The sequence below is a fragment of the Lactuca sativa genome, chromosome 6 (genome assembly GCF_002870075.4).
Source record: "Lactuca sativa cultivar Salinas chromosome 6, Lsat_Salinas_v11, whole genome shotgun sequence".
Classification (NCBI taxonomy): domain Eukaryota; kingdom Viridiplantae; phylum Streptophyta; class Magnoliopsida; order Asterales; family Asteraceae; genus Lactuca; species Lactuca sativa.
This window is the reverse complement of record NC_056628.2, coordinates 77,123,905-77,140,786: the sequence shown is the minus strand read 5'-3', so window position 1 is coordinate 77,140,786 and position 16,882 is coordinate 77,123,905. Positions and strand designations below refer to the sequence as shown.

Genomic DNA, 16,882 nt, shown 5'->3' with positions numbered 1-16,882 from the left:
CAACACGATCTTCACCACATAACACTACCAAAGAACCAATTCCATAAATACCAATATTACCAACGTACCCTTGGAAGTCAACTGGTCAACTCTTGGTCAAAGTCAAAGTCCTTAGTCAAAGTCAACCTTCCTGGTTGACTCTACTCGCCAAGTCAACCCATCGACTCGCTGAGTTCCCATACCTAGAAAACTCTCATAGCTCAACTTAACTCGCCGAGTCGCCCCAAGACTCGCCGAGTCCAACGATCTTTGAGTCCCATCCTGTCCAACTCACTGAGTCGCCAATCGACTTACTTAATCCAAGGCTTTAATCAAAAGAGGTTGGGGTTCTGCGACCTGACTCACCGAGTCCAAGGCAATCTTTAACAAACTCGCCGAGTTGTTCTTCCAACTCGCCGAGTCCATGCACATGTTCATACAACTCGCAGAGTACACCCATGCGACTCGCCAAGTCTCTCCAGTTCTCAATCCATTCAGAGGCTTTTTGAGCCATGTAGGGGCTCTAATCCATAGATCCACTCTTCTACAGTCTATCCCTCACCTAAATGTGCAAACTTTACGTGAAACCAAGGAGATATAGGCCCAAAACACACTATGGCTAGGTTTAAGGACTAAGGGACTTCACCAATAACTCTTAAACAAAAACTTTATGACATTTAGGACCATCACAAGCCTAGATCTGAAGTAGTAACCTCAAATCTACGCCTCTAACTCGAAATAGATCTTCCATTATACCAAAAATGCCCCAAATCTCAAATGACAAAAGATCTAGATGCAAAAGAGCCCAAGCAACATATTATTACCTCCAATATATGCTCCAGCTGAAGTAGATTATGGATCTACACCAATCCCTTGATGCTAGCCTCTTGGTCTTCAAGCCCCCTTCCCAAAATTCCTCCTCCAAAGCTCAATTCTCTTTAACAATGGAAGCTCACACAATTTCTGACTCTCAAGGCAATAAGGAGGCTGAGGGGAGGACATAAAGTGCTTTATATAGGGCACAACCCCCGGGATTAGGGTTTTCTCTCTTCAGCACCAACTCGTCGAGTCCAAGCTTTTGACTCGACGGGTTGATTACTTAATTCGCGACCCAAACCCGCTCCGACTCGGCGAGTAAGCGTACCTACTCGTTGAGTCCCCTCTTCGAAATTACACTTTTGCCCTTCATTGAACTTCTGAAATTTCGGGATGTTACAAAATGCAAATGAATTCCTTCTGTCTATCCATAGGAATGATAAGATTTATCATGGAATTAGAAGAATTTTCATAAAAATGAATCATCTGCATTTGACAACGAATTAATGTTGGAAAATAACTCGTTAGTATGGCTTTAAGGTAATGAGATTATATGTTGGGTAAATGATAAACTAACAACATATATAAAGAGACATGTTTTAAAGAGACAATTCTTCTGTTCATAGTCTCTAAACCGAATCTACAAAAACCATCATCACATGTAGGTGATTTCATCCATAAGAATTGATCACTAAGACAACATCACAGGGAAGTGAAAGAATCATATAATATGAGATGTCATCTTCAACATCATTAAAGTTATCATTTTCTCCATGTAAGTGTTTTCTTTAGGGTTCTTCGTTTGTTTATGCATAAATCTATCTTGGCTTATGCCTTCAACAAATAAACCCCACAATACAATCCCGAATTCCATTTCGGTCGGAACTTCGGGTTGTTTCCTAACACATTACCTTTGGCGCAAAAACATGTTAGACACCTATGTGGAGCTAAAGTTCCAAGTCAAAGTTTAGAATTTTATGTACTAGTAAACTAAGTTTCAGATATTTAAATGTTAAACATCAGTAAGTATTGTATAAACAACAACGTAGCTTGGGTAGGGCTAGGGGTGCAAACGAGCCAAGCTACTCGCGAGCTACTCGGGATTGGATCGTTAAAAGCTCGACTCGAAATCGATCTTAAACGAGCCCGAGCCAAGCTCGAGCTTAATATTAAGCTCGTTTATTAAACGAGCTCGAGCCTATGTCCTAATCAGCCTAAACGAGCCTAAACGAGCTTTATATAATATAATTTATTATTATTATTTATATATATTAAAATAAAAACATATTAGGAGAATTATGGATTTAAGGTATTAATAAACGAGCTTCTTAACGAGCTCGAGTCGGACTTAAGCTTATTTAGGCACGTCAGATAAAAAAACAAACGAGTCGAGCTCGAGCCCGAACCAAACTTGTATAATTCTTTACGAGCTCGAGCCGAACTCAGTGAAGAAAGCTCGAATCCAGCCGAGCTCGAGCTCGAGCCTCACATAACTTAAACGAGCCCGAACCGAGCCTGGTCAGGCTCAGGTTCAGGCTCGACTCGACTCGTTTGCACCCCTAGGCAGGGCTATAACTTTATTAAAGTTATCATAATTTTCCTACCAAACATTTGTGTGACAAAAATTTACTAGAACTAAAATGTATAAAATTGGAGTTGTAGAAGACGCGGTCAAACAAGTTTGATACTTGGGTATCTGTGTTGGTAAAGAAGGGAGGTGGATGATGAACAGTGGGAGCTTGACTGGTGGACGATCATGGCCATCACGGACATCTTTAACATCGTCGGGGAAGAGAATACAGAAGGAAATGGCAGAACTCAACACGGACCCACCTGCCGATTGTTCCGCTGGCCCCAAAGGCGATAACCTCTATCACTGGGTCGCTACTCTCTTCGGTCCCCAAGGTCAACCCTCCTCAACTCAACTTTTACTGTGTGTTTGACTGTTTTTGTTAAATCTCTTACCTTTTTGTTCTAATTTCTTGATTCGGGCGTTCAATTGATTTGATTGAACTCAGTTAATAGCTTCTACGGTAGATGCATCCTTATGAATAAGGGATTTATGAACTCTGTAATGGTGTTTACCTAATTTCTAAAGCCTTAAAGAAACCTACCAACGATTTTGTGTGGAATTAGGAAAAGATGTTCGATCAAACGCTTTAGAGAAGAAATTCGTATGTTTATTAGCTTTTGCTTCATTTGATTTTAACCCGGTAATAAGGGAGTTATGAACCCTATAATTGTGTTCAGTCATGGTCTAAATCCTTAGAGAAACCTGCAACTGATTTAGCATGTGATGAGGGAAAGATCAAAGGTGTTCGATCAAATGCCTAAGAGAAGAACTTCACATGTTCATTGACCTTCGCTAGGAAAAGAATTAGCACAATCATTCCAGTAACTTGTGTTTACTTGTTTATAAATTTGCTCCTATAAATTTATATAAGTACATTCAAATTAGTTAATTCATAGATGCTTATATTTTGAGTATTTAAAACCATTTCTATAAAAAGATTACACAACACTAACTATGTATCAGATCTTTATCTTGATTTTGTTTATTTGATGTTTTTGTTTAATTTCTTGTAGGAACACCTTATGATGGAGGAATATACTTCCTTGACATAACATTTCCTGCTAATTATCCTTTTAAGCCTCCAAAGGTATGTCCATATCTATGCTGAATATACTTTCTTGACGTAGGAACTTTCATACAAAAGATTCTGTTATAAATGCCAATCTACTTGCATATAACCTATCAAAAATCCCAATATCATTCTTTTTTAATCTTTTTTTGGCACTTTATTGATTTGTTATATTAGGGTGCAGGTTGTTTTCAAAACACGAATATATCATTGCAACGTAGATTCAACAGGCAATGTTAGCTTGGATATATTGGAAGAAAATAGTTGGAGTCCTGCTTTAACAATTTCAAAGGTGCTACTTGCTTTGAGATCAATCTTCACCAACCCTAACCCTTGTATGTATTTCATTCCTTTTGTTATAGTTTTAATCCTAAAATTCCCAATCTTTTAGCATCTTTTAAAATCAGACATTTGGATAAAGTTGATAATTTTGTTTTTCAATTGTTGCAGATAAACCTCAAGTTCCAGGAATTGCTCATTTGTACTTGGTAGACAAAAGTAAACATGATTCTTTAGCTGCAGAATGGACTCAACGATTTGCAAAGTAAAAATTGAGCATTTAGGAAACCAAATAGTCATGTGTGTTTTTAGTTCATATATTATGTAGGAATTATGTATTTCATGTATAAGTATCGGCTTTTCTTGTATATTACATTGTAAAATGGCTTAGGAAGTGCATGCTTTTTAAATTTGGAAGATTTTCAAATGTTTAGACACTTTTTGGATATATGTGTGTGAAGTAACAATATGAAAATAACTGTAAGAATCTTGAGATGTGAGAAAGTGATTAATTCATATTTTAAATGTTAAATTGGTTCGTGATTTTAATAAATACTTTTCAAAGATATTTTATCACGTGCTAATATTTTGTGTGTTTTCGACATTTGGAATTCCAACATTATCCTTGGTTCGTATTTTGTATTTCATCATCCGAGTTTTTTTGTATTATGATTTGGTTTTGGTTGTTCCTTTTTTCTGCTCTAATGGATCTTACATATTTTGCTATGGTCTTGTGTATTTTACTTTCTTATGATGTTGAGTGCTATTATTACACGATTAGGTTCAATTGCCTAAGGTGTGTACATGTGATACATATACTATTAGTGTTTAATGCTTAGTGGTGTGGAGAGATTAGTGCAATAGTTAGGTGCTGTTTGTTTCTTTGTAAAAAATATTTTCAAATCTCTTATTGCTGTGTGGTGCAGCACATACACAACAATTTTCATCTACCAGTTTGTTTTTTAGAAGTCTTCGGAGTAAAAAATCACTGCACGTGCATGTGTTATGCTTGAAGCAGCACTCGTATTGCCTCTTCCAACCTCTTTTTTTTGAAATCTTGATGGATTTTGATTTTATGTTGTTGAAATTTGTTGAATTCTTGTTTCATCTTTTTTTTTTTTCGTTTTTTTATTTATTCTTGTAAATGATTTTATGTTGTTAAAATTTGTTGAATTCTTGTTTCACCTTTTTTTTCGTTTTTTTTTATTTATTCTTGTAAATGATTTTTTTTTTTTCGTTTTTTTATATTGAATAATGATAATTTATTGTTGAAATATCATTATTTTTTTGTTAAAATACCTTTATTTTTTGCTGAAATTTCATACATTATTAAATTTTCGGTATAAAAAAACTATTTTCATTATATAAAATCAGATTATTTTACCTTTTTAATATCTACAGCATTCAGATGTTAAAAAACAAACACGCTTTTTATTACAGTCTACAGTCGTTTGGTCAATTTTCTTCTGTTGCAGAGAGTTACGTTCGCAAACTTTATGAATTTTTGCTTCAGAAAAACAAACACCTTAGACTTAACAACAAAGAATTGACGGAAGGACCATCTACTAAAATTTTTAAAATTTTTGAAACCATATGGATCAATGTTGACGATTAAAAAAGTTAATGACTGAAATCGATTCTTTTGGAAACCACAGGATCATTTTTTAAGATTTGTCAAAAATCTATAAAAATAGAAAAAAAAAAGTTATATCGCAAGAAGAGGAAATCATAGTTAAACAAACAGTACGAAATCACAAGTGAACTTAGCTATCCTATCTACGATGATTTCAATGACTGTTTTCGAAAAGACAGAATTCTTTGGCTATTTGTTAAAAAATCATTAAAATATTATATTAGATCTGTAATTTTCTAAAAAAAGCAATACCCCGATAGAACATGGCGTTCCAAAAATGTTGTTTGTTATTGTTCGGTGAAAATAGTAACCATCACATGATTGAATGTATGAGAAGTACTGAGCGCCATTAATTAATTGCTTCGTTTTTCACCTACACACGCTACTCATCATGAATCACCTACCCCTACTTCCTTATTTTAAGCTCTTCGTGTTTGGACATCATAGAAAATGGAAATTCAGATGGATAAAGCTAAACGTATCCACGAATTGGGGCTCCAAGAACTGCTGAACACTGGATTATCAGTACATGATGCGAAATCGCTGCAAATCGAGCTCAAAGAAGCCATTGATCGCACCACTAGCTCCAGCCCAGTTCAGTTATGGCGCGACATTACTTCTCGAAGGTTGCTCAAACCATCTTTCCCACATTCTCTGCATCGTCTCATCTACAACGCCGTTTATGCTGATTACGATGCCTCCATCCACGGCCCTCCTCTGTATTGGTTCCCTTCCGAGTAAGTTATAATGTTGCTTCTGTTTTAGGGATTTTCTTCTGGTGTTCTTATACTACAATTATAAAATCCGAATCATAACTAGTGTTTAGCTAATTATGAAGTGATCAACTGAACTATCATCATTTGAACTTATATTACTTTGTTCTTATTCTTCCAAAATTAATCGATTAGTGTAATGAATTTGCGTTTCTGTTTGTAAATTAGTGTTGATGCTAAACGGACGAACTTGGGGCGACTTATGGAAACTCATGGCTCAAAGCTTCTAGGAGCAGCTTACAAGGATCCTATCTCAAGCTTTAAACAATTTCAGAAATTCTCCGTTCAACATCCCGAGGCAAGTTCTTGTTCTTACATTCGTATCTCCTCAAGGCCTCTTTTTAATTAACATATCTAATAATCAATAAACTTGGTGATGTTTTGGTTTCAGGCATACTGGTCGATTGTTTTGGAAAAACTTTCAATACGATTTCATCAACCTCCAAAGTGTATATTGGATACCTCCAACAAATCAAAACATAGCGGCTCATGGTTTCCTAATTCAGTTTTGAACATCGCCGAGTGTTGCTTAAAATCAACTACCAAACAAGACGACGAGAACGAAAGGGTTGCAATCATATGGAGGGATGAACGATTTGACAATTTTGACGTAAACAAGATGACACTGAACGAACTGCGACACCAAGTAATGTATGATTTCCATATACAATTCGCCATTAATTTTATAATTCTTTATGAATCTTGTATCTCTGTAACTAATTTTTTTGTATAGGTTGGTTGCAAATTCATTAAAGGGGTTGTTTTCAATTGGGGATCCGATTGCAATTGACATGCCAATGACAGTAACTGCAGTTGTTTTATACTTGGCAATCATCTACTCTGGATTTGTGGTTGTATCCATAGCTGATAGCTTTGCATCAAAGGAAATTGCAACAAGATTACGCGTGTCTAAATCAAAGGCTATCTTTACTCAGGATTACATTGTTAGAGGTGGTCGAAGATTTCCCTTGTACAGGTAATAACTACAAATAGGATCACACATTCACACTGCAACTATTGAGATTCAAAAGTCAAACCCTTGACTTTTTCTACAAAGTATACCACTCTGAAACCAACTGTTATCATGATTTCTTTCTTTTTTACAGCCGTGTTGTTGAAGCCACTGAATGTAGAGTGATTGTGATTCCTGCAATTGGAGAGAATCTTGACATTCAACTAAGAAAACAAGATATTTCATGGCAGGATTTTCTTTCAATTTCAAGACACCTTCCAAGGTACAAATTACAATAACCTTGTTTCTACACCATTGCTTTGTATATATGCAAGTAACATTTTATGTGAAGAAAAACGGAAAATATGGATTTAATGATTTTCAATTTATTAAATTTCAGCCCAGATTATTGCCCTCCAGTCTATCAGTCAATAGACACAATGACAAATATACTCTTCTCTTCAGGAACAACAGGTTGAAAGACATTATCTACAATCTCTTAAGCCTCTAAAAGTATACTTTTTTTTTCTTTATTAATTAACTTATAAGTTTTCTTTTGTAGGAGATCCAAAAGCTATACCATGGACTCAAATTGCTCCAATTCGATGTGCTGGTGATTCGTGGGCCCACATGAACATTCAGCCTGGAGATGTCTTTTGTTGGCCCACAAATTTGGGATGGGTGATGGGGCCCATTTTACTCTATTCATCTTTCCTATGTGGCGCTACACTCGCTCTTTATCATGGCTCCCCACTTGGCCATGGTTTTGGAAAATTTATTCAGGTTACTTCTTCAAACTTTCTTTCTAAGTTTTAAAGATTGACCAAATTGCCCCTAGGGTGTGGCATAGTTGGTTCTAGGATGCTATACTTGCAGAAATATTCAAGTGTGAGAGTTTCAATTTTAATATGAATTGAGTTTTTTGTGGCTATTAGCAACACAACCCAACATTTGATTGGAAATCATTATCTATAATAAATTTTTTTATTGTATTTAAGACAATAAAAGATTATTTAAAGTATAGAAGAAATTAAACTATTCCTTTTAGGGTTAATCTCAAAAAAGACCTTGTATTTTGTGTTTTTTCCGTATTAAACCTCAAATTTATTTTTTGCTTGAAAAAGACCTTGTATTTTTTCTTTATTTTCCAAAAATCCCTCAACTTTGTATTTTTTCCTAAAAAAACCCTCAGCCTACTAAATGCTTCCAAACAAACCCTCTACTTTTTTCGTTTTTTCTCGAAAAAACCCTCACATTTTACAAATTTTTATGGGAAAAATGACTAAAAGGTCCAGACCGGAAAAAATGAAAAAATACAAGGTTTTTTTCAGGCAAAAAATAATTTTGAGGTTTAATACGGAAAAAACACAAAATACAATGTCTTTTTTGAGATTATCCCTTCCTTTTAAATATAAAAACAAGCTAACAAAATAAAATTGAAAACTGTGAAGTTTGGGGTGGGGTTGCTGGAAGAATAACCTTTTACAAAAAGATTGAAAAAAAAAACATAAAATCTTTTGAAATTTTCAATATATTACTTAACATGGTTTAAAAAATCTTTCAGGATGCAGGAGTGACAACTTTGGGCACAGTTCCAAGCATAGTGAAGACATGGAAAAGTACAAGATGTATGGAAGGTTTAGATTGGACAAAGATCAAGTAATTTAATTAACTAATCCTCATTTAAAATTAAATAAAAAAATTATCATTAACGATGTTTTTGCAACATAATATCCAAACAGGTTATTTGCATCTACAGGTGAAGCCTCGAATGTTGACGATGATCTTTGGCTTTCTTCAAGGGCTTATTACAAACCTATCATTGAATGTTGTGGAGGCACTGAGCTTGCTTCTTCTTACATTCAAGGCAATCTTCTTCAGCCACAAGCTTTTGGAGCTTTTAGCTCTGCTTCAATGACAACTGGCTTTCTCATTCTTGATGAACATGGAGTTCCCTATGTAAAATCTTTCTTTTTCACTTAATACACTTATATATATAACCCATGTTTCTCTTTTACTTAAATACAAAAAAAAAAAGGCCTTTATGTATAAAGTAGAAGGAAGGACCAACATCATTTATCAATTCAACATATTTTTTATTTATCATGTTTTTTTTTTCTTTATTTAATTGATTGTGGTGTTATATGTATATGGCAGGCAGATGATGAAGCATGTGTTGGTGAAGTTGGGTTGTTTTCTCTATATATGGGAGCAACAGATAGACTACTTAATGCAGATAATGAAGAGATTTACTTCAAAGGAATGCCAATTTACAATGGAATGGTATCACAACTTTATAAATTAAAAAAAAAAAAAAAATTATAAAAAGTTATAACATAATGTGATTTTTTGTTTTATATAGAAACTGAGGAGACATGGAGACATAATCAAGAGAACAATTGGAGGTTATTTTGTTGTACAAGGGAGGGCTGATGATACCATGAATCTTGGTGGCATAAAGGTATTGTAGTTCATAATAAATTTTTATTTTTTATATTAAAAGAAAATGAATATGGGTTTTGTGTATGCAGACAAGTTCAATTGAAATCGAGCGTGTTTGTGACAATGCTGATGTCAGCATCATGGAAACGGCTGCAGTCAGTGCTTCACCCGCAATTGGAGGTCCAGAACTTTTGGCTGTATTTGTGGTACTAAAAAAAGGGTTCACTGCTGAACCCGAGAATCTAAAGATGATATTCTCAAAGGCTATCCAAAGAAACCTTAATCCCTTGTTTAAGGTTTCCTCTAATCCACTCTTGTTTTTCTTAAGGTTATCAAAAGAGTTAACTATGTGTTTATGATTTTTTTTAATTAATGAACAGGTGAGTTTTGTTAAGATTGTTCCGGAGTTTCCTCGGACTGCATCTAATAAGTTACTAAGGAGAGTTTTAAGGGATCAGTTGAAGGAGGAGCTTCGCACTCGGAGTAGAATATAATCATGTTGTGAAATGTGAAATCCAGAATTACAATAATGGTCCTTGTGCTTAGTGAAAAGTTATGGATTCAGTTCAATAAGTTTGTACTTTTGCATTGACGATTCTTAAATAAGTGTAGTGTTATAAACGAACAGTATGAATACGAATAAGAGATTGTTCTTGTTCGTTCCTTGTAGTTTAACTGAATAAAGGAACAAACAAATTTTCTTGTCCGTGTTCATTCATTAGAAAGTTATTTTGTTCACGTTTGTTTATGTTTATTAAGATGCTAAACGAATGTGAATGAACATAAACGCATGAGCATAAACATACATATAACATGGACATAAAAGAATACAAATGAACAAAAAAAGTCGTGAAGAGCTGTATTTAAATGAATACATGTAAAAAAAAAAAAGAATCACACGTCACCGTTCCTGAAACCTAATGAAGACAACATGTATAACTATCACCGGTTTGCTATAAAAAAAAACAAAGAAAGCAAGTAATAAGAGTAAATTACTCAAATCCTCTTAGTGGTTTAGGGTCAATTGGGCATTTTGTTAATTTTTTTTTTCACTCGGACCGTCTATTAAGGCATTTCTTGTTACATTTTTTTTTTATCCTATCAAACATAATATAGTTATATTACCTTTATCTAATTCTTTTTTAATGCACTTATTATTTGTTTATTATTAACCTATTACAAAACAATGTTATAAAGATTAATCTTACTATCGAAATCATTCCTTCTCTCAAAGTCTCTACCGGACTATTAGTGCTTTTCTTCATGAACTTGGACCAAATTTCTTGAAGGGAAAATAACTCTTGAAGGGAAAATAACCCTTGAAGGTAATTAACTTTTGCGTTTGTACTCATTTGGTGCATTTCCTTTTTTTGTATTTAATATACCATTGAACTTGTTGTTTGTGTTCATCATAACCCTTTTGATCGGCTTTTGACCTGTGATAGCCGGTCAAAGGGTTATGGTGAAAATAAACAACAAGTTCGATGGTATATTGAGTACAAAAAAAAGGAAAGGGACCAAATGAGAACAAACTCAATAGTTGGTTACCCTCCTAAGTCATTTTCCCCGAAAAGTTAAATGAAATTAAAGTTGCAAAATTATCAAAGACTGCAACCTTCTTTGGCTATAACGTATATAAAGAGCGTTTCAGAGGGGTAACTTTGTTAAAACATGGTATATGTTATGCTTACTGTAGTTAGCTGTCAACACCTCTCTCCAAAAGGATATGATTGTGTATGAGAGGTATATTTATCAACATAAATGTTTACCTCAAGGTATATATGGTGATGTCTGCAAAAGCAGCATGATATTATACATATTGATGTTGTATTTCATCCCATGAATTCGATCTTAAAGCTAAGTAAACTCAACAATCACAACACTTGTGATTCCACTCGTTTGTAGACTTGTCTAGAATCCATGATACGATAAATCATTCGATTGGAAATGTAAATGTAGTCATGAAATGCGTCTGTTTAGTCAAGATTCCCCTAATAAATATTCAAGTGCATTACAAAGTTGTACATGTATGAATAGTCTTATTTCGTGGGTTATGTTTTGAAGAGAAGCAAGAATGAATATCATAAAATCATTAATATCAGTAGGAGATGATGTGGGATTTGCTGTAAATGAGTAAAGGGAAAATGACTCAGGAAGGTAACCAACTGTTGAGTTTATTCTCATTTGGTCCCTTTCCTTTTTTTTTTTGTACTCAATATACCGTCGAACTTGTTGTTTGTGTTCACCATAACCCTTTGACTGACTATCATAGGTCAAAAGCCGGTCAAAAGGGTTATGGTGAACACAAACATCAAGTTCGATGGTATATTGAATACAAAAAAGGGACCAAATGAGTACAAACGCAAAAGTTAATTACCGTCAAGAGTCATTTTCCCTTTCTTGAAATATCTCACTTGTTGGAACAACCATAAATCCAGATTTTGGGAAGATTTTGCTTATGGGTTTGATCTAATGTATGTTGGGGTTTTATTATTTTTTGAAGCTAGGTTGGATGTTTATGCTTTTGAATTTGATGTAAGAAAATAGATATTTGTGCAATCCAATTCATTTTTACGATTAATTTGGATTTTAGAAACCATCACTTTTAGATTTTGTATACTATAAATTTGGATCTTAGAAACCGTCAATTTAAATTTGTATCCCATCAATTTTTGAAGAATGACATCAAAGATGGTGGTCGGAGCTTAATCAAGGGCGGTTGGGCGGCTTGAATCGAAGGAAGGAAGAGAATTTCAGAGGTCGTGGAGGAGTGGGGGTGTGTGGGGTGGGTCATCTTATTTTTTAAAATTATAAACATTACATATATTGGGAAATAAATAGATAAAAGTAATATATGGATGAAAATTGTAACAAAAAATATCATAAGCACTTACCAAGTGAAAAAAAGAAGTCAAACATACAATATACACCATACCACAATAAGATTTTAATAAATTAAATAAGTAATAATTATTGCATAGAACAATATTAAAATTTAAAAAAAAAAGTTATGTTGTTTTTCTTGTTTAAATAAATATAAACAAACGTTAAAGAACCAATGTACATTAAAATTTAAACTAACATAAACAATGGTCACGAGTGTAGAGTGTAGATTAACACACACTATCATTTTTTCGTGATTGTTTAACTAAAGGAACTAAATATAATAAAATAAATTTAAATGTACTTTTCGTCCAACTATTATAAACGTTACATTACAGTTAGTTCATTAGCACTAATTAAAAGTAAGATAAAATTGCAAAAATGGTCTTTGTGGTATGTTGAAAATTGCTACTTTGGCCAAACATGTTTTGACTAGCACTAATGGTTCAAAAAGTTTCATTTTGCTGCGAGTTTGGTCCATTTTGGTTTTAATTGACAATTTTGCCCTCTATATTTTGTTTTTTCAATTTTTTTTTGTTATAAATATCAAAAAAGAAAAGAACAAAAAAAAATGCTCTCTCTCTCTCTCTCTCTCTCTCTCTCTCTCTCTCTCTCTCTCTCTCTCTCTCTCTCTCTCTCTCTCTCTCTCTCTCTAACCTCTTCCCCTTCTACCACCTCCATCACATGAGTTCAAAGAGCAGGGGATTTTTTGGCAACCACCAACAGCAGTCGTATTTTTCGGTAACCACCAACACCAGCCAGATTTTCCGACAACCATCGTCAACCATCGCCACTAGTTCAACACCACCACCAACATCGATATTTTGGCAAAAACCATCACCACAACAAATCTAAAAAGCTAGGGGGGACGACAGATCCATAGATTCCAGATCTGGCATTGCTACAAACCTGAGACATCTGGGGTCGATTTGACACACCCACAAACTCGAAATAGACCAACGATATTAAACACACACACACACAAACGCCACAACAAAGCTGAAAATCTAGGGTGAGGAAGTCGCCGTCACCATCAGCAAACCTCCGTAAAGAGAAAGGGATTCTTCGCCTTCACCTTCATCTCCTTGGTCGAGTCATATCTGGAGTGTATGTAGATCTGAGAAAGGGGGAGACCGGTTAAGAACTGACTTAGAAAGAGGACCAGACTGAGTCGGGTTTGTTATCGGGTTCTTCCATGTATGATTTGCAGAGTTGAAGTCGTCGTCGGAACAAAGGAGGTAGAGGACGGCCCATCTGAAAACCCTAGCCATCCCTTACTTCGGATCTCAATCTCCTTTCTCTCGTTGCCGGCTGTCGTGGTTCAAAGGGAGGGCAGCAACGATCGAAGCGGGTGTTTGGGTGGTGCTACCTGACCAGAAGGAGACGGAGGGGCAGCTTAGGTCGGCAACAGTCGTCGATGTCTTCTTCTTTGGCCGGTGGTAATCAAGAAACAATAGAGAGAGTGTGTGTGTGTGTGTGTGTGTGTGTGTGTGTGTGTGTGTGTGTGTGAGTGAGTGAGTGAGTGAGAGAGAGGGTAATTCTTTTTTCTTTTCTTTTTTATTTCTATAATAAAAAAATTAAAAAAAGTAAATACAAAGGCAAAATCATCATTTTAGAAAAAATTAAAACAAATTGGACCAAACTCGCAACAAAATGAAAACGTTTGGACCATTGGTGCTAGTCCAAACATGTTTGGCCCAAAGTAACAATTTTCGACATACCAACCATTCTTGTAATTTTGTCTAAAAGTAATGGTTCAACGGTTATAAAAAAAAAAAAAAAAAAAAAAAAAAAAAAAAAAAAAAAAAAACCATTTTACCATTGTCTTTTTCAATTTTCTTTAATCCCTCATTATCCTCTTCAACAAACCCAAAATTCAAACACAATTTGACCGGATCATATATTAAATCTGAAATTAAATAAAACTAATTCCAAACCCAATTGTTTCAAATAAATCAAAATCAAATTTTTGTTTATTGATGGATAAGTATCAAATCAAGATTATGTTAAATGCATTCATTGTTGTCTTGATCATCGTCGATCTCCCGTTTCAGATTTGTTGTGAAATTCAAGAGCGGGATCTGGACATCTGTTCAATGATCTATTAGACCATGCGAGAATATTCTTTTACGTCTTGATGCTTGCTATGCATTTTTCTTTTCTTTGGATTCGGATCGGATCTAGCAGCATGGGAATTATCTCTTTATTTTGACTTTTTTTTTTTTTATTATTTTTATTTTTTATTTTTTTTATTTATGACGTGGTTAAATTGCGTGTGAATTTAGCCTTATTAAGAAGACAAGCGCAAAATCATTATTTTTATACATTTTAGGTTGAGGATTACTCTAAAGACCAGCAAACCAAAGACACTGATTTATGTATGACCAATGCAAAAGTACAATTAAACAATTGGCTTCCATCCACAACTGTTCACTAAGCAAAATGATGATATATGTAATTTAGTATAAAAATAAAAGATAAACTCAAAAGGCAAAAGACAACACCTAGAATAACATCTACCATACGTCAAGGGCTTATACAAGCTTAATTCTTCATACATTGCTTATGAAGCTCTTTTATTCTTTCTTCTCCGCAAATTAAAAGCTTTTATTTTACACAAAAACACTTCGTTAACCTTATATCATTGCGAACTCAACCGTGGCCTTCCCATCGTGTGCTTTTCTGAAGAAATGCTTGACATAATCCGAGTACAAAACATGCTTATAAAGCACTTTCTCTCCATTCCCAACCACTTCAGGCAATGGTCCGATCACATCACTAGGCTTTGGGTTCACAAATATCGGGACTGAAATCCTGTTATTGGTTCCATTAGCAATGACACGATGCTCAACGCTTTTATACTTCCCGTTGCTCATGATTTGAAGTGCATCTCCAACATTGATCACCAAAGATCCAGAAACGGGAGGGACATGAACCCATTTTGAAGTCTCGGTGTTTCGTACGTAAAGCCCTCCGATATCGTCTTGAAGGAGTACAGTCAATGTGGATACGTCTGAATGACGACCCACACCGATTGTGAGCTCCGGGGTAGGGCATGTTGGGTAGTAGTTGAGGTTAATTCGCTTTGAACCCATTAAAATCGCTTCTTTGGATTCATCGATCTCTTTTACGTTTAGTCCTTTCATTAGTATCTCAAGTAGCTTCTTGACCATGAATTCGGAACTCTTCATGTATTCCAATGCTTGATTCCTATTATAAGAGACAAAAATTTAAAGTTTTCTAATGCATGTGTGTGACATATCGATTATGTTTTTAGTTGTCATGTATTTTGGTCTTTCAATGTGAAGCTATCCCACATAGATGGTGGTTTTTTAATGGTTGATAGGAATGAAAAATCAAATATTTTTTTATTGTATGGTTGGAATTAAAAAAAAAAAATAATACTTAGTTTTTTAGATTTTTAGAGTTGGTGGATGAAATGAAAGACTGTTGACGAAGAAAATGAAATAGAAAGACAAGACTAGACGAACGTATTGTCATAAATGACTGTTTTTTTTCCACCGAAAAACGGGTCAATTTATGACCCGGTCCATATGCAATTCTTCTCGAGAACAACTACAACACATTGTTTACCTGCACACAGGAGGCCAAAGTGAAGCAGCCTCATCATCGGAGACAAAAAACAGGCTGAGATAATCCTTCCACTCAAGAGCCTCCTCCGCTTCAGGAGTAAAACTCGTACCAAAACGAACATGATTTGAAACCGATCTTTCTTTAGAATACTTATTCTTTTCTTCTGCTGACAACGCATAAAACTTATGAGTTGCATCTTTGACATCTTCAAGAACATGAATAGGGACTCCATGGTTTACAATCTGAAAGAACCCCCATTTGCATGCAGCATCACATACCGCTTTAGCTACATTCGGGTCATCCCAGTTTGACATATCAATAACCGGGATGGAGTCTTTATTTTCTTCCTCATTGCTCGTATGATCAAACCGTTCTTGTGGGGGTTGAATGTATTGGGGAGGTAGGGTTTTGAGTCCTAGTTCTGATAAACCTTTGACTCCATGGCCTTTGTTGACCACGAAATCGAGGATGTTGAGTGTGTTTGCTGAGTGGACTAGTGACATTGATGGAGCCATGGTTCGAATTGTTTTGTGTTATATATGAGAGGGCTAATTATACGATGTGTTACCTTCATTGAGTTTGTTTGATATATATAGGTAGGATAACGGAAGAAGTGTTAAAGTGGTAAAGTTGCATTGTTCATGCTTTAAGAGTAAGAGTTGCATATATATATATATATGCATGGCCAAGCACATTGCGGTTGGTTTCCGAAAGAAACAATTTCACGCCCTATAAAAATACAAGAGGAATTTAATTACGTGTGTCTTTGATATATATATATATATATATATATATATATATATATATATATATATATATATATATATATATATATATATATATATATATATATATATATATATATATATATATATATATATATAAATGA

General features: G+C 34.6%; 3 protein-coding genes across 3 annotated transcripts; 2 read left to right on the top strand and 1 right to left on the bottom strand.

Moving 5' to 3' along the window:
- Positions 1-2,438: 2,438 nt before the first annotated feature.
- LOC111890238 (constitutive photomorphogenesis protein 10) lies at positions 2,439-4,135 on the top strand. Its single transcript, XM_023886394.3, has 4 exons — positions 2,439-2,700; positions 3,382-3,455; positions 3,622-3,772; positions 3,888-4,135. The coding sequence occupies exons 1-4, from the start codon at positions 2,517-2,519 to the stop codon at positions 3,983-3,985; spliced, it is 507 nt and encodes a 168-aa protein (XP_023742162.1). The 5' UTR covers positions 2,439-2,516; the 3' UTR covers positions 3,986-4,135.
- A 1,570-nt stretch (positions 4,136-5,705) lies between these two features.
- LOC111890171 (probable CoA ligase CCL12) lies at positions 5,706-10,222 on the top strand. Its single transcript, XM_023886328.3, has 13 exons — positions 5,706-6,086; positions 6,291-6,420; positions 6,514-6,773; positions 6,856-7,098; positions 7,229-7,357; positions 7,475-7,548; positions 7,637-7,857; positions 8,639-8,733; positions 8,817-9,033; positions 9,232-9,357; positions 9,437-9,535; positions 9,606-9,812; positions 9,897-10,222. The coding sequence occupies exons 1-13, from the start codon at positions 5,800-5,802 to the stop codon at positions 10,008-10,010; spliced, it is 2,202 nt and encodes a 733-aa protein (XP_023742096.1). The 5' UTR covers positions 5,706-5,799; the 3' UTR covers positions 10,011-10,222.
- A 4,596-nt stretch (positions 10,223-14,818) lies between these two features.
- LOC111890219 (feruloyl CoA ortho-hydroxylase F6H1-3) lies at positions 14,819-16,573 on the bottom strand. The gene is made up of 2 exons (XM_023886375.3): positions 15,994-16,573; positions 14,819-15,609 (listed from the first exon to the last, which is right to left on the bottom strand). The coding sequence occupies exons 1-2, from the start codon at positions 16,506-16,508 to the stop codon at positions 15,036-15,038; spliced, it is 1,089 nt and encodes a 362-aa protein (XP_023742143.1). The 5' UTR covers positions 16,509-16,573; the 3' UTR covers positions 14,819-15,035.
- Positions 16,574-16,882: the final 309 nt, after the last annotated feature.

Excerpts from the sequence above, each read along its gene's own strand:
- LOC111890238 (XM_023886394.3), top strand. The coding sequence starts at position 2,517 with ATGATGAACAGTGGGAGCTTGACTGGTGGACGATCATGGCCATCACGG. Across the intron at positions 2,701-3,381 it reads TACTCTCTTCGGTCCCCAAG|GAACACCTTATGATGGAGGA; the intron begins GTCAACCCTCCT and ends AATTTCTTGTAG. Across the intron at positions 3,456-3,621 it reads ATCCTTTTAAGCCTCCAAAG|GTTGTTTTCAAAACACGAAT; the intron begins GTATGTCCATAT and ends ATTAGGGTGCAG.
- LOC111890219 (XM_023886375.3), bottom strand. The coding sequence starts at position 16,508 with ATGGCTCCATCAATGTCACTAGTCCACTCAGCAAACACACTCAACATC. Across the intron at positions 15,610-15,993 it reads CTTTGGCCTCCTGTGTGCAG|GAATCAAGCATTGGAATACA; the intron begins GTAAACAATGTG and ends CTCTTATAATAG.
- LOC111890171 (XM_023886328.3), top strand. The coding sequence starts at position 5,800 with ATGGAAATTCAGATGGATAAAGCTAAACGTATCCACGAATTGGGGCTC. Across the intron at positions 6,774-6,855 it reads GAACTGCGACACCAAGTAAT|GTTGGTTGCAAATTCATTAA; the intron begins GTATGATTTCCA and ends TTTTTTGTATAG. Across the intron at positions 9,358-9,436 it reads TGCCAATTTACAATGGAATG|AAACTGAGGAGACATGGAGA; the intron begins GTATCACAACTT and ends TGTTTTATATAG.